General features: G+C 42.8%; 1 protein-coding gene across 6 annotated transcripts in view; it reads right to left on the minus strand.

Moving 5' to 3' along the window:
- The window catches only part of MTM1 (myotubularin 1), a 95191-nt gene that overhangs the window by 27079 nt on the left and 55094 nt on the right, over positions 1-13018 (minus strand). For 3 of the 6 annotated variants that reach the window (XM_057314615.1, XM_057314619.1, XM_057314613.1), the window contains 3 exons: positions 4821-4904; positions 3379-3462; positions 1113-1262 (listed from right to left, as the gene is read on the minus strand). In XM_057314615.1, the coding sequence (XP_057170598.1) occupies positions 1113-1262; positions 3379-3462; positions 4821-4904 (318 nt within the window). The remainder of the gene's footprint in view (positions 1-1112; positions 1263-3378; positions 3463-4820; positions 4905-13018) is intronic. The other 3 variants (XM_026487500.4, XM_044379861.3, XM_048213524.2) reach the window with 1 other exon arrangement.

The following is a 13018-nucleotide window of genomic DNA, read 5'->3' on the forward strand; positions in this document are numbered from 1 at the left end:
AGATGTTCAACTGAGCGAAGGCGTAAACACAATCGATCACACTACCCTAGCCTAGTTCTCCTGTGCTCGAGACAGCTGGCCAAGGCAGGGGTGGAGTCTGTGGCTATGGCACAGAAAAGTATGTCACAACGGAGCAGAAGAGGAGTAAGTACACTTGTAACTCTAGCCTCGTTGGCACTGTATTCTAGCAAAATGAGCTAAAGAACATATGTTCAAGTACGATATAGATCATTAACATATGAACAGACACAATTAGAGGAGCGAGAGAATTTTAAAAGTTGTGATTCCTATTATGTTGACATTATACAAAAGTTTCACACAAATGTCCTTTTAAGGACAAAAAATGTCTAGACTTGGAGTTAAAGGCAAGGTGACATTAAATCTTAATTTCTTCAATCCTGTTTTTCCAAAATCTGTTATTTAGAAAAACCAAAACAAAACAATGTACTTATTATGACATGCCCTGAAAATTAAGAGGGGAAAAAATTCTCTAAATTTTTAGTCAATAAAATTTATGCACACAAAGTAGACGGTATGACTCATACATAAATATTTAAGAGCCAAACAGAACTTTGTGAACTAGGTCCAATGATACCGTAACTATAGTGTCTGGAATAATCTGCACTTGGCTCCAGTTTGCCAACTGTATTCAGGCAGCTTGCGAATATGATGAGGATGAGCTAGACCAACTAAAGCCGGCACTCATGTGCTCTATAACAGAAGACAGGCAGCGTGTCGTTTCCAGTATGATTCAGCCGACGCTCACGGAGGGCCTGTCACATGTCAGGTATGGTACTACAAAGGTAAAAACCATAAAACCCCTGTCTTGCCTTCTTTCCTTCCAGCGAGCACTTGGTTGACATATGCATTACTTAGACCCTCTCTCGTATGAGAATTAGTTTACGCTCATTTTCTGACCTTGACTGTGAGCTCTGGAAGACGGGTGCTGTCTTACTTCTTTTCCCAGTTTGGCATAGTACTTTGCATGCAGATGACATGGTGGATTAAAAATTACATGGTGGATTGAAATTCCAAGAGTGTTTCTCTGACTTGACTACTATTTTATGGGATAAAAGGCAATCTATGAGGAAAACATTAACTGTAGTACTCACTGGAATTCGATTTCTGGATCTAAAAGTTGCAACTCTCCTGAGATCGTCATCTGAAGCACGATATGGAACCACCAAGAGAGCAGGGTAAGTGTCACAGAGTTCATAGCACTTATTGATAAAAGTTATTCTCCAGTGGTGATTGGGCAAGCCCTGCAGGAGAAAAGGAAGTCCAAGTCAGTATTGCACGACATCATCTCTGGATTTGGCCTTGGGTCTCCTTTCTTCTTTCTAGCAGAATCTGCACATGCCTCTTTGACCACAGGGTAGTGGCGGTCTACCAATTTATACTAAAGGGAGCCAAATCCGTAATCCAGACAACATAAGAACACAAGACAAAACACTGGAGGTTCCCATAATTTTAAAATATCATTGGTGAATACAAATTCTCTTGAATTTGAGAGCTTCCTTTATTTCACGTCAAATTATTTCTTACTACATGTACAATAAAGATAAACCCAAGTTCATCCCCCACCTGTGTGCCCCACCCCCACCCCAAAGAAAAGTTCATCATGTAATTTCACCCTGTGTCTAACTGAGGGTAGAAAAGAGATCGGGCAACTTCCTCTCCCTACTCAAAACAGAGTGAATGCTTCAGTCTGCTCCAAAGTAGAAAGAGGTTAAGTTTATGAAGAAAGTCACAGAGGGGAAATAGAGAAAAACCCCTCTGGGGAGGTTCATTTCGCCACCTCCTAAAAGTTTTTTTCAATCAAGTGGTTTGGGATTGGCGATCGCTCTATAGGTTGTATGAGAAATACAGTCATCTGCATTCTAAGCACACTGCTAATGTGACAGGGAGACATGGAGTACACCTCCCATCCTGTCATCTACCCACAAACCATATCTAGTATGGACAAGATTCAGAGGTGGTGGAATATTCTCTCCCCATACTCACAAATACACAAATACACACACAAAGGTGAGCTATGTGGGTGCTTGCTTTGGGGACAGACATTGTACCTTTTCCTTAGGCCTGGTCCTATAGACCACGGACCAAACAGGTGAGTCTGATGCTGAATCCAATTAGAGTTATAAGTCCCATGAGAAAGTTATAAGAAGAAAAGATGAAATATAACGGCAGTCTAGAACAAGATACCTTTCAACAGTTCATATATGCATGCAATATTAAACAGGAACTGTCTTGTTTCAAGCTAGAAACACCGATCTAAAAAATAAGTCTTAATATTGTCAGTAACACTCCAAAACTAAGGTACAGGTATTTAAATACATAACGTTACAGAGGTCTCCAAAACATGCAAAATGTTTTAATGCTCTTTCTTCTGCCTCCATAACTGACCCAGAACAGAGGCCATTAAAATGAGAGGTATATATAGCCTTTGAAAACTCCACAGTCTAAAGCTAACTTCCAGAAGCATAGGACATACTACCTCATACATGTGATTTAAACTCCTGCACCCACACCCCTGAGCATCAAATCTGCTTACAAATATGCACACCACTGGTCAAGACAAAAAAAAAATCAGTGTGGGTGCTTGGTAGTGGAGGTGGTGGCTAGAAGGTTCTTCTCAAGTCTAGGGTTCTAAGATTTTACTTTACATTCACTGCCTTTTCATATAAGGCAATCGGGCTTGATCTGATTCTCAAAGATCACTCGACAAAAGTTCCCAATTATTTTAAGAGCTGTGTAGGATGAGAACTATGAAAAACTCCATCACATAACTCCTAGCTGGCCTACAGATTTGGTTAAACCAGAGGTCTGATTGTGGCTCTTGTACATAAAACGCACAGGCTTTTCTTCACAAAATGCCACAAGAGACCTTTGTTCCTGAACAGCAACACTGTACCAAGCCTCTTGCCTTCATTACAGCACATAAACGTGCACGTGGGTGAAGTTTACAGAAGAGAGCAGTACAAGCAATGCTGATATACATTCATCAAAGCTTTCTTGGAAAAGTCATCATTACAGGGAAACCGTTCTAATTCATTTCAATCTGCAAGCCAAAATAAATATAACCTGAATCTAGCTGTCAGTGAGAGTTAAGCTCCCAGACACATGAATATATAGTGACATGAACTCCTAAATAGTATGGTACAGAAGTTTAACTCTTCTAGACTCCAAATATTTGATTCGTTTCATGAACAACATATCATATGGCTATGGAATGAGCTCATAAATTACAGAGTAATAGATAAAATAAGCTATAACTGCCATTTAGGTGAGACTTAGGAAGGATTTCACTGATGCTCTAAGAGCATGACCAACAAAATATTGTCACCTGGCATGTTTGCAATTCATCGCATGACTTACCTGCCTTCTGTATTCTTCGACTGGATTATAAACCATCCACCCATCCACGTTAAACTTTTCTTCATTTAGAAATGCAAATATGGGCTAGAAAAGGCAAAAGGGAAAAAAAGAATTTAAAGCTCCGCGTGACAGAACTAATAGTCTACTAATACTACGTCCTCCACGTTTTCACCCACCAGGTTTGTCTACCACAAAATCACAAACCGAAGAGAGACTTTCAAAAAGGAGTAAGAGTGGAAAAAGCAGACTAGACTTATTGCTACCTTCTAGCTTAAGTAATCATTACTTCTGAGACCTCAATTTTCTACGGTTACAAACATTTCTTTTAATTTGTTCTTCTTTAAATGATGTTCCACGAACATTAGATTTCCAGACCAAAACACACCCATCCATTTTGAACAGTATTAGCAACTGATCAGGTAAAAGCCACTTTAAAAAAAAAAGGAAATTCAGGAATAACTATTAAACAGACGACTGTCTCAAAGGGGAACAATGACATGTTTATCTATTTAAAAAGGGACAGGACATCAGGAAAACTCTTAATTAACTGTTCTCTGTGAATTCTGAATCAATGCCCTTATCTCTGTGAAATGACAGGACCCAGACCTTTCTTCTCTCTCTGTGCTCACTCTGGAGGTGATACTGATGAATTTCACAGCTTCAAATACCATCTGTACTCTAGTGACTCCTAAGTATCTAGGGCTCTCCAGCCCCGACTTGGATCTGCACACTTGGCTGTCCAAGTGACTGATCCACAACTCCAGCCTGCCTCCAGAAGCATCTGGAGGACTCCGAAGTTAACACATCCAAAGCCAAACCCTTGAACGCCTCCCACCCTGCTCCCCATAGCCTCCCCATTTTTGTAGACGGCAGCTTCATCCTTCTAGACGAGCCCAAAACCTTGGTGTTATCCTCATCAACTCACTGTCACCACCCTGGTCTAAGGCTCAACCATCTCCCACTTGCAACATTATTATAACCTCCCAACTGGTCCCCTACTTTCCTCTTTAAAAAAAAAAGATTTTATTTATTTCACAGACAGAGACAGCGAGAGAGGGAACACAAGCAAGGGGAGTGTGAGAGGGAGAAGGAGGCTTCCCGCCGAGCAGGGAGCCCGATGCGGGACTCGATCCCAGGACCCTGGGACCATGACCTGAGCCAAAGGCAGACACTTAACGGCTGAGCCACCCAGGTGCCCCTCCCCTACTGTCCTCTTTACCTCTAAGTGTCACAACCTAAGTCAGCTCAACTCATTCCCCTGGCCCAAATCCTCCTGTAGCTTTCCATCTCACATGGAGTCAAAGAGGAAGTCTGTCCGTGGCCTACATGCAGCTGTCCACCCTCTAGCCATAGCCCCTACCAGGCCTCTGCTCTCCCACTGCTCACTCCACTCCAGCCACACTGGCCTCCAGTGCTGTTTCCCCAAAGCACCAAGAACATACCAACATCAGGGGCCTTTCCACCTGCCGTCCAGCTGTCTGGAATCCTTTTTCTTCATGGCTTTCCCCTTTACTTCTTTCACATCTCTGCCCAAATGGAACCTTAATCAGTGAGACTTATTCTGACACCCTATAGAAAAACTACATGCTCCCCACCCCAGAACAGCACCCCCATTCTCCTTTCCATTTTATTTCCCCCTATTACTTATGACCATCTGACAGATTATATGTTTACTTGTTTGTTTACTATTGGACTCCTACTGTTCCCTCCCCTAGAAAATGGGCTCCATAAAGACAGACACCTGCTTTGGTCACATCCTGTATCCCCCATAACTGGAACAGTATCTGGTCCATAGTAGGCAGAATACATACTTGTTGCCCCAGTGAAAATGTCAAGCCTATACAGCCCCTGTACACCCACGTTCCCTGGAAGCACCAGGTTTGGGCACTTTTTCCTTTAGGTATCTTCCCCATCCCCCGTTTTCCTCTATTGTTGTCCTCCGACTGTGCATGCCAGCTCCCCTCCCCTATACTACAGACCATTTCCAGAAAAGCCTTGCTTGACAGCATCAGTTTTATGTACTCAAAAAGCAAGAGGTTTAAGGTAAAAACTGATCAAGAGACTGCTCCCCGGACTGCCTTCTTGAACTTTCTAAAGCACAGGGCACCCTCAGCAGGTCTCAGTTCGGGCAGCGGTAGGCCCAAATGCTGTGTATTCTACAGCGGGTAGCACACTGACCACATGATACTGATCTAGCTAAGCAATTTGTTGAGGCTTTGGACTGACATGGAATCCACAGCAATACTTAATTATTCCTGTACATTCCTGGGGGAGACAAATGATTTCTGTTAACTGAGGTTTAACTCAAAGACAGGGGGAACTGTTGATGGAAACAACACTAAAATGTACGGTGTACTTCTTTACCCCTAAACAGAGTCTGTAGCACATGTCAAAGCATCTCTTGGTGACATCTGAGTCCTGGCTATTATACTGACCAGTAGCTGGCACAGGTAAATACTCAATTCTGCTGGACACTAGGCTGCTGACATACGTGTAGATGGCAGGTGGTCTCAGACATAGGCCTGTCATTCCCTTTAGAAGACCTATAAGCTGCTTTCTTGAAATTAGTTCCTCACCTCCACATTTTGTTTTTGTTTTCATTCGTTTTGTTTCTTTGTTTTTAGTTATCTGCACCTTTCCCATGGAGCTCAAGTGAATACGGTGGACTTTGAAAAACAAAGAATAAAATTACTAACTCAAAGTCCAGATAAAGCTTTCTCTCCAGAAAAATCGTCATGTGTGTTAATGCTATCAGTGTCCTTTGACTTGCCAGCAGCATTTTTAATGTAACTATTTCTTAGTCACGAATAATAAAGCAACTCCTTTCTTGCTCCAAATATTCTCTTGTATCTTATATTAAAATTACTGATAAGTGTAAGTTTACAAAATTATTATCACAAGATGAAAGTTATATAGCCCAAAACAAAATTATCTCCATAATTTCTTTAATATGTTTGCTTTAAGGGAACTCTGAATACCGGTAATATAAAAAATTGTCATTAATAGGAGAATGGGGACAATGTCCTCATGGTGGCAACATCTCAGGTGGCCTTTCTCACGAAATCATTCAGAAACATCACTGCACATTCTAAGTGACATCCAGATATACAGGATGAGTCATGAACTGGCATCCTTTACCTCTGAAACATGCCTCTGAGAAATCTATGATGGAAACAGCATCTGGGTTAAGAGCTGGACTTGGAGCTCAGATATTTCAGAAAAGTTTATGAATCACCCAACAGCCAGATAGTCCTGGTCACGAAATACACAGGAGCATACCTAATACTGAATTGGAGCTTAAGGTAAAAAAGACCAGGTGTTTAAACCAATATTTTAACCATCCAAATAAATTAGCTTACAATTACAAGAAAAATATATATGTATATATATTTAATATTTTATTTATGTACTTGAGAGAGAGGGAGAGGGAGAGAATGAGCAAGGGAGGGGAGAAGGAGAGGAAAAGAGAGTCTTAAGCAGACTCTGCACTGAGCACGGAGCCCAACACGGGGCTCGATCCACAACCCTGAGATCATGACCTGAGCCGAAACCAAGAGTCGGATGCTTAATCGACCGTGCCACCCAGGCGCCCCAAGAAAAAAATACTTTTTAAAAAGCATTACTTCTTAGTTTTTTTTTTTTTTTTAAGATTTTATTTGTTTTTATTTGACAGAGATAGAGACAGCCAGCGAGAGAGGGAACACAAGTAGGGGGAGTGGGAGAGGAAGAAGCAGGCTCACAGCAGAAGAGCCTGATGTGGGGCTCGATCCCATAACGCCGGGATCACGCCCTGAGCCGAAGGCAGACGCTTAACCGCTGTGCCACCCAGGCGCCCCTACTTCTTAGTTTTTAAAGAAAAAGACAACGCGACCATGAAGTTGTTGATACTTGGCTCCACTGGAACCGACGCGGATGTTTTCTAAAGTTGGATGTACCTGGACTTATATCCCAGATATTTTAATTTTTACTTTTTTTTTTCCTCTTAAAGATTCAGGTAAGATAATGAAGCAAGAGTTTTAAAATACAAGCTCTCAACAGGGTAACATAAAGGTGGATTATTACAAAAAAACTTACTAAGCATTAAAGCAAGGCAACAAAACCCTTCATCTGTACCTCATTATTACAAAGTACAAAATTCCCTACAAGTGGTGACTTGTGACAAGTCTTAAGTTCCTGTCTGAAAACTATTAAAAATCTTCTGTGTGAAAGCTGTTAAAACCTAAAGTTAACAGGTTACATGCCTTGAGATTTTTAGCTGTCATTTATTTTCTCTTACAGACAATACATTTTTTAAGGCTTTGAGTCTTTTAGGACTTCATTAGCGGGTTGACATTTCCACTGATTCCTAACTCTCTTTGGGTCGCTTGGGAGCCTCTCTTTGGGAAACCAAAGTGCCACGGAGAGAACTTTCCTTTCTGAGGATGGAGCGGGGAGTCGGGCAAGTGAGCTGGGTAATAATCGAGTTGGTTACATGCCCGGGTCCCGGCAGTGACTGGACTTCACGGCCTGGGGACCACGCGTCAGGAGTGCGTCCGCCCGGAGCCCCGGCTCCACAGAGCCTCCGAGCCCAGAGGGGTTGTGCCCGATGGGGGCTTCGGGAGGCCCTCCACGGCTCTCTTCCTGCTGAGGCCTCTGGTCCCTCGGCCGGGCTCTGCCTCAGGGTCGGGGTGGGGCGGAGGGGGCGGGTGCCCGGGGTGCTCTCCGGGGGTGCCAGTGGGTGCCTGGGCCCCACCTCAGCCCCCGTGGAGCCAGAGCTTCCGGGGGTGGGGTGGGGTGGGGATGGGGGGATGGTCGCCCTGATCCTGAAGGGCCACGTGCCGTACACGACCACGCTCAGGAATAGAGCCCAAGGCTTCTGTGTGTGCCGACCATCTGGGGGGCTGCTTCACTTTTTAAAAAAGTAATTTTGAAATACTTAGAGATTCACAAGAAGTTACAAAAATGTACAGGGAAGTCTCATGCACCCTTCACTCGGCCTCCCCAGTGTGAGCACCTTGCATAGCTACAGTACGGTATCAACACCATGAAAGGACACTCTTACATGCTCACCCTGGCTTCAAGTGAGCAGGTCTTCCTTTATTTGGCTCTATATTAGTATTTGGGCATTTCACCAATTCAGATTCCTACTAGTCAAGAGATACCATGCACGGAGGCTTAAAAAAAAAAAAAGCAATCGTGCATTTTTTCCAGGATTAAAAATAGCACAATGTAACATTTGAAAAATGTTAAAGGACAAAGTTGAGATGAAAATCTCTGATTTCACACTAGGGATAAAAACAGCTCTGACAAAGAATGTAACTTGTCATTTAAATTTTCCTACAAAAAATCTGAAAGGACAACAGGTTTCAGATTTTATTTAATTAGCCATTATTTTAAATGGCACCTATGTGAAGACACAGCAACTCGCTTGAAACACCTCGATTGCATTCACTGCTCTTTAATAGGCTCTAGAAATGTTGAGCAACTCATCAGTTTCCTTCTTTGAGGTGGGAGAGCTGTCTGTCCATGAATTAAAGTTTCTAGATTTCATGAAGCCCCTCACGGACAGCCTCTTCCCTCAAAAACTTGTCATGTTGTGTCTCAGAACTGGATGTTGGAGAGTCAGATTTGTAAAAATTAAATATCATTCAAAAGGGAGGCAGTTACAGAAGAAAACTATTTTCATAGTATCCAGGGGAATGAACTGATAAGCTACGTAGATTTAATGGTGCTTTCCAATGATGCTGCCGCCATGCGTGCACCCAAGTTCAGGAAGGGCAGACACTTTTTAGGAAGTAAACAAACTAACTCTGAATACCTAGCACTAAACATCTGGGGGACTGTTCACTCGCTCCTTCTTTCCTGATGGAATTTTGCAGTGTTTGAACAGGAATTTAAGTGGGCATTTTTTTCTATTTGACTTCTGAAGTTGAAGACACCTGCCTTTTTAAAAGCTTCCATCTACCGTTTAAGGGTGTGGCAATGTAAAATCACCTCATTTTCATCTTTTAGGTTACACCTAAGAAACAAGACCTTTCAGGATAAGGGGGAAAAATGCTTTCATTGAAGTTGGGGGGAAAAAAACCAAAAATTTTGAGAAAGAACCACAGGAGGTACTGAAACTTGGCAAAGCTTATAGTTCAAAGTAACATCTTTCATGAAATTGCACCAAAAGTAATTTAATCCAAAAGTTTGACAAAAGCCTCATAGGTCAAAAGTGGCTAGCACATAAATTATAACCATTTATACTTCCGTTGGCTTAAACAATTCTCCTAGTCCTCTTTCCACCACGTGGCTTCATATTTTTGGGTTGCCATCACTTTCATATATAAATGTACATATTCACTTGTTCAGGAGGAGAAAACCCCAAAAGTACATTTGAAATGTCAGCTGAAACCATTTGGAAAAAGTGCCTTCTTTCTTACTTGTTCAAATTCATAATCATTTAAGGTGACATTTCTCAGGGTTAATGTACCACACCTCCTCTCACTGTAACTGTCTCTCCTGGCAATTTTGGGTGCATCAATGAAAATGCCAATGATCACATCTGGGCCCATCAAATAAACCTCTCCCCGGGCCAGAGCTCTAGGTCTATGCGGCCGCCTGCCTCATAGAGGTCTATGTCTGGTTGTCCTACAGACACTTGCAGCTCTGCAGCTCTGAGATGGAAGTCGCTGCCTCTTCTTAACTCCCCTCCTATACTCCCCATCTCGACCACTGGTGCCACTGTCCACCAGCTTATCCAGCCTGGGTTCTTCCCTATCATGCCATCTCCCATCATAACTACACTCACACAATTGAGAGATTCTATTGATCTTCTAGATCTTCCTTAAACCCATTCTCTCCTATCCTCTCCATTGCCCCAATTTAAGCACTCATCATTATGCACCTGGGTGAGTAACAAACATTCCCAGAAATAAACTCCTGCCCTGCTCCATCCAGTCCGCATGTTGCAGCCCAAGCAATCTTTTTGAAATCAAAATCTAATGTCGCTTTCCTGCTTCAATCCCTTGAATGGCTCCCCTCCCGTTCAGGTATAAAGTGGAATTTCTTGGTGGGGCACAATAGGCTCTGCGAGCTTTGGGGCCCAGCCTTCCCCTCCAGCACCATCTCTCACCACTACCCCCACATGTACACCAACTCATGTGTGGGTCCAGCCCGCGTCCAGCCCCTTCACATTTGCACATACCATTCCTGCACTTGGCCATGGCCATTTCTGCCTGGTTACCACTCCTACTCATCTTCCAGGATTCACCTCCTGTAAGACAATGTCCTTGACACCAAGCCCCTTACTTCCTGCTCCCCTGATATCCTGTACACATGCATCTGTATTGTATGCATTTGTCTGTCCTCCCAGACAAGTGGGCAAGAGCCCCAGCTCCCCACGTCTAGTCATAAGGCAGGCAGGCATTGCCTGGAGAGCAAAAACAGGGAGGAAAGGGATGAAAAACAGGAGGAAGGAGGAGAGGCCTGCCCTAGCAGACCTTTCATTTTATAAAGCCTCAATGGTTAAAAGAACATTAGTGGTACCTGAAGAGTGATTAATGCAAGGAAAGAAACATTCAGAATTCAAACACGAAGAAGAAGAACTAAGTGCGTGATAAAGGTGGTATTTCAAATGAGTGGATTAGTCAACAAATGGTGGGTGTTGCAACAACAGTGGAAGAAAGATTTGGATCCATATCTTACATGGTAACTCTGAATAAATTCCAAATTGATGAAATATTTACATTTAAAAAAAGAAACTGAAGTTTTAAAGGAATATCCTAGGGACAATTCTTCTATAACTCTGAGTAGGGAAGACATCCCTAACAGGGATATAAAACCCAGAAGCTATAAAAGAAAACTCTGCAGACAAGAGTTTAACCTAGCAGGCCTGGCTGCTCTCCTTAGAGAGGTCTGCTTGTGAGGTTGGCCCTCAGCTGGATTCTGGGAACCTGGGTTCTCGGGAGAGTTCCCATTGCTCCCTAACTGATAAGAGGAGTTTACGGTGCCTCAACTGTATAAATGTGGTTTATGCTTAACTCCTGCTTTCCTTCTGAGAGGTGGTGATTTGGGTACATGCTAGGCAGAGGGTGCCTCACAACCAGCCTCCAATTAAAACTCTGGGTGCTGAGCTTCCCTGGTTGGTAGCATTTTCCATGTGTTGTCTCAACTTGTTGCTATAGGAATTAGGTGTCTCCTGTGTGACTCCACTGGGAGAAAACTCTGCAAGTTTGTGTCTGGTTTCCCCCCAGACTTTATCCCACAGACCTTTTCCTTTTGCTGCTTTTCCTCTGTACTTTTTGCTATAATAAATCACACTTGTGAGGACGACTATATGTTAAGTCTTCTGAATTCTCCTAATGAATTATTGAACTTAGGGACCCGCATCGCCAAAAAATTGATAAATACAAAGATTTTAAAAAATTCCCATGGCAAAAGCCACTATAGTCAAAAGACATATGGGGAAAGTATTTGCAACTCATATTACGAGTGTAGCTATTACATAAAGAACTCCTACAATTAACAAGAAAAAGACCAAAATCCCAAAGGAAATAGAGGCAGAAGCCACAGAGAATCAATAGAAATACAAACAGCTCAAACCAAAAGATATTTAATTCCAGTCAAATAGGATAAATACAAGATAAAAATATAAAGCTACATTTTCACCTATTAGATTAGTGAAGATCAAAAAATCAGAAAGCATCCTGGATTGGTGCAGTTGGCAGAACAGTCACCCAAAGATGTCAACGTCCTACTCCCTGTGACCTGTGTCATATTACCAAACGTGAGAAAAAGGAATTAGGTTGCCAATGGAATTAAGATTTCTAATCACCTGACTTTAAGACAAGAAGAGTACCCTGGACTTCCCAGGAGTGCCAATGTCATCATAAGGGTCCTGAGATGTGGAAGGAAGCAGAAGAATCGGAATCAGAGAAGGAGAGTGACGATGGGATAAAGTCAGAGTAATTCAAAGGACTCAACCACCGCTTTGGCTCTGCAGATGGAGGAAGAGGCTGTGAGCCAAGGAATGTGGGTGCCTCTAGAAGATGGAAAATGCAAGGGATGGACTCTCCCCTAGATCCCCCAGAGGACACGCAGCACCACACACCCCCTGACGTTAGTCCAGTGAGACCCATTTTGGACTTTTGATCTCCAGAGCTGTAAGATGACAGACTCCTGTTTTGCCACCAAGTTTGTGGTCATGTGTCACAGCAGCCATAGGAAACAGAGTTGGAGCGGATGTCTGGAAACAGGCACTCTGACACACTGCATATTGGAGTGAAAGCCAGTACATCTTCTTTTAGGGATATCTGTTAATAGCAATAATTCTACTTCTAAGAAATTATCCTACAACATACACGAGCACCCACAAAATGATGTATGTACAAGGCTATCCACTGCAGTTTATGTAACAGCAAATGACTGGAAATGATCTCAGTATCTATCAATAGAGGATTGAAGAAAGCATGGTACGGTCAACAGAGTACTGCACGGTCATAAATAGGGTAAAGAAGCCCACTCATCAGGCGATATCTAGTGGTAAATGTAAAAGTAAGGTATGGAAGAGCACATACGGCTTACTCCCGCTAGGGTCAAAGGAGGCATATACGACTAACACGCTGATGAACAGGCTTAAACTATCACTGGGTGGACAGTAACAGACTGAAAACACGGG

This window comes from Ursus arctos, chromosome X, assembly GCF_023065955.2.
Source record: "Ursus arctos isolate Adak ecotype North America chromosome X, UrsArc2.0, whole genome shotgun sequence".
NCBI lineage: Eukaryota > Metazoa > Chordata > Mammalia > Carnivora > Ursidae > Ursus > Ursus arctos.